Source organism: Monoraphidium neglectum, assembly GCF_000611645.1.
Source record: "Monoraphidium neglectum strain SAG 48.87 unplaced genomic scaffold scaffold04818, whole genome shotgun sequence".
Classification (NCBI taxonomy): Eukaryota; Viridiplantae; Chlorophyta; class Chlorophyceae; order Sphaeropleales; family Selenastraceae; genus Monoraphidium; species Monoraphidium neglectum.
The window spans coordinates 1-2,978 of record NW_014008812.1 but is presented as its reverse complement, the minus strand read 5'-3'; the positions used below and the strand labels follow the sequence as shown (position 1 = coordinate 2,978).

The 2,978-nt window shown below is 65.1% G+C and overlaps 1 protein-coding gene across 1 annotated transcript in view; it reads left to right on the top strand.

Annotated features, from left to right (window-relative positions):
• MNEG_14851 (leucyl-tRNA synthetase) overlaps positions 1–2,564 on the top strand; it is a gene marked incomplete at both ends in the record, with an annotated part of 3,038 nt that extends 474 nt beyond the window's left edge. The window contains 4 exons of the mRNA XM_014036678.1: positions 608–667; positions 936–1,052; positions 1,337–1,417; positions 2,262–2,564. Of these exons, the coding sequence (XP_013892132.1) occupies positions 608–667; positions 936–1,052; positions 1,337–1,417; positions 2,262–2,564 (561 nt within the window). The remainder of the gene's footprint in view (positions 1–607; positions 668–935; positions 1,053–1,336; positions 1,418–2,261) is intronic.
• Between the last annotated feature and the right edge of the window lie 414 nt (positions 2,565–2,978).

Here is a 2,978-nt window from a genome sequence, read left to right as displayed (position 1 = left end):
CCCGCCTGCGCCGCAGTGCGGCTGCGTGCAAAGACCCTATCCGGCGTCCCCTGCTGCATTCGCGCATGCACCCCTGCTCCTTTCCTCAACCCTCGCCCCACCTAATCCTCCCCGCCCGCCCACCCGCGCGCCGCAGGAGCGCACCCCTGTGCGGGGCGAGCCTGAGCGTCTGCTGGAACTGACTGGGCAGGACCTGATGGGGGTGCCCCTGGCGTCGCCGAACTGCCCCCATGAGAGGGTGTACGTGCTGCCGCTTCTCACCATCCTCACCAACAAGGTGTTTGGGGGATTTGGAGTTGAAGGGACAGAGGGGGGGAGGAACGAGGAGTGATGCTGAATGTGGGGCGTTGAGTGGTTGGTCCGAGGGCGTAAGTGCCGCTTCCGGCCAAACCCTTCCTGGCAGGACTCGGGGATGATGCAGGCAGGGCTCCCGCATTGCGGCTTCATAAGCGCGCAATGGGGAGACGGCGCCGTTTCCTGCCAGATCGCCTTCCACCTCTGCGCCGCACCCGTGCAGCCTGGGGCCCCCAACAAGCCCCCAATGCTTGCCGCACTGCGCTCCCTCTCTGTTGCAACAATGCTCCATCACCCCCCCCCCACCCCCCAGGGCACGGGCATCGTCACCAGCGTCCCCAGCGACAGCCCTGATGACTACACCGCCCTTATGGTGGGTGGTCGCCCCGCTCACCCCCCCCCCTCCCCTCTGGACGGGGCCTGCACCTTCGTATTCCTCAACCCCAAGCGCCTAGCGCCCATCCAACGCGCTCCCTTACCCCTAAAAATTACCCGCATCAATTCCGCCCGCCTCGAAAACGCCTCTGCCGGCTCAACTCGTCAGCTCCGCCGCCATGCTCCGAGCGCGCCGTCCCCGCCCCAAAGCAACAAAGATCCCGTCCGTCCGCTCGACTTCCGGGCCCCATCTCCCCCCAAAACAGGACCTGAAGAAGAAGCCCAAGCTGCGCGAGAAGTACGGCATCCTTGACGAGTGGGTGATGCCGTTTGAGGTGATCCCCATCATCGAGATCCCGGGGTATGGCGACAAGGCCGCGCAGGTGGGCGGGAGATGCGGATTTGGAAGGCGGGGGGGCGCGGTGGGCCTGCTCCTGGTGTGAGGCAGCGGGGCGTTCAGATTGAGCGGGCTTGGGTGGGGGACATCTTTTGTGGGTGTCGCACGGGCGCGTTGACGTCCGCGTTGATGTTCACTGACCTCACCTCTCCACTGGAAACACACAAGGCAGACAACACTTGCCCTCGTGGCCCCTGCTACTGCCCTCGATCTCCCTCCACGCACCCAACCTTCGTCCGATCCCCCCAAACCCTCCTCAACCTCCAACAGACTGTGTGCGAGCAGCTGAAGGTGCAGAGTCAGAACGACACCGCCAAGCTGGCAGAGGCCAAGGGCCTGGTGTACCTCAAGGTGATGTCATCAAGAGGGGGTGATGACATGGAGAAGGGCAAGGGGTTGTCTTTCAGGGGGGATAGGTGTCAAGGGGGTGGTGTCCCTCGAAAGCATGTGATGTCGAGGGTCTGGGTTTTGTCAGGGTTGTACGTTCGATTCAAGTCATGCCATATGGGGGTTGAGCAGTGGATGAAAGGCTCTAATGAGCGAACATGTTTCGTGGTGATGTGTATGAGGGGGGGCGCAGAGCCTCTGGGGCACCTTGGAGGTGGGGCGAGGCAGCTTCGGTGTGATGGAAGTCGACAACATCCACGTTCCAACTGGCACACTGACTGTTGCCATCTCGCGACGCCTGACTTTGCGGTTGCGTGCCTTGTGCACCTGTGCTCTGTCCTCGGTTGCCACTTGTCCGCACATGTGTTGGGGCTATCCCCTTTCTGAAGGCCCCCCGCAGCCTATTAAGCCGGCGCCCCAGCCTGCCCATGGCCGGGAGCGTGACTTGCCGCTGCGCAGAGCAGAGCCCCAGGGCCGCTTGTCTGGCGATGGGGGCTCACCAGTGCCCCCTCCAGCCCTGGATTGCGCGCCCACACCCCATAAAAGATTTGCAACGCACACCTTGCACCACCCTCTCCCCTTCCCCCGAGTCACGACTGTGAGCCACCTCTCATCGTCTCAACCGAGCCGAATCGGCAAAGCAGGCAGCACAGAGAGCCAGCACTGACGTCCTGCCCGCATCCCGCACGCTGCAACATGCCACGGTGCATCCATATTTTGCGCATCAGGCAAGCGTACGTGCCCCCACTGACGCCGACCGGCCCGCCCTTTCGTGCTGCGCGTGCGCCCCCGCCCTGGCTCCCCCCAGGGGTTCACCGACGGCGTGATGCTGGTGGGGCCCCACGCGGGCCGCAAGGTGTCTGAGGCGAAGCCCGTGATCAGGGACGAGATGGTGGCGGCCGGCCAGGCCATGCCCTACAGCGAGCCGGAGAAGACGGTGGGCGCGGGGGAGGGGGGCTGGACGGCGCCGCACCGCATCGCTGCTGCTGCTGCTGCTGCTGCTGCTGCTGCTGCTGCTGCTGCTGCTGCTGCTGCCGCCGCCGCCGCCGCCGTTGCCGCCGCTGGTGGTGGTGGTGGTGGCGGCAGTGTGGTGATGGCTGCTGTGCTGTAGCTGTTGACGACGGCGACAAGAGGCGGCCAGCCGCCGCTGTGGCGTGGGCCGGCGGGTGTGGCGTGGTCGCGAGGGGTCTGGGGGCTTCACAGCGGAGTGCGCTCAGCTCCCACGGGGCCAGTGCCCCCCCCCCCAGCACATGGTGTCACACCGCTGCCATGACCCCTGCGCGGACGCCGTTGGCGCAAACCTCCGTCCTGGTGTCGGTTGTGGCCCCCCCTAAATCAGGTGATGTCACGCAGCGGCGACGAGTGCGTGGTGGCGCTCACGGACCAGGTGGGGCTGCGCGCATTTTTTTGGGAGAGGGGTTCGGACTTGAGCAGTAGCAACGCCTTCACGCACGCTGCGGCTCGCACAGTTGCATTCATGGGGCACCCTCCAAAGCACATCACACACTCATGCGCACACGCATTC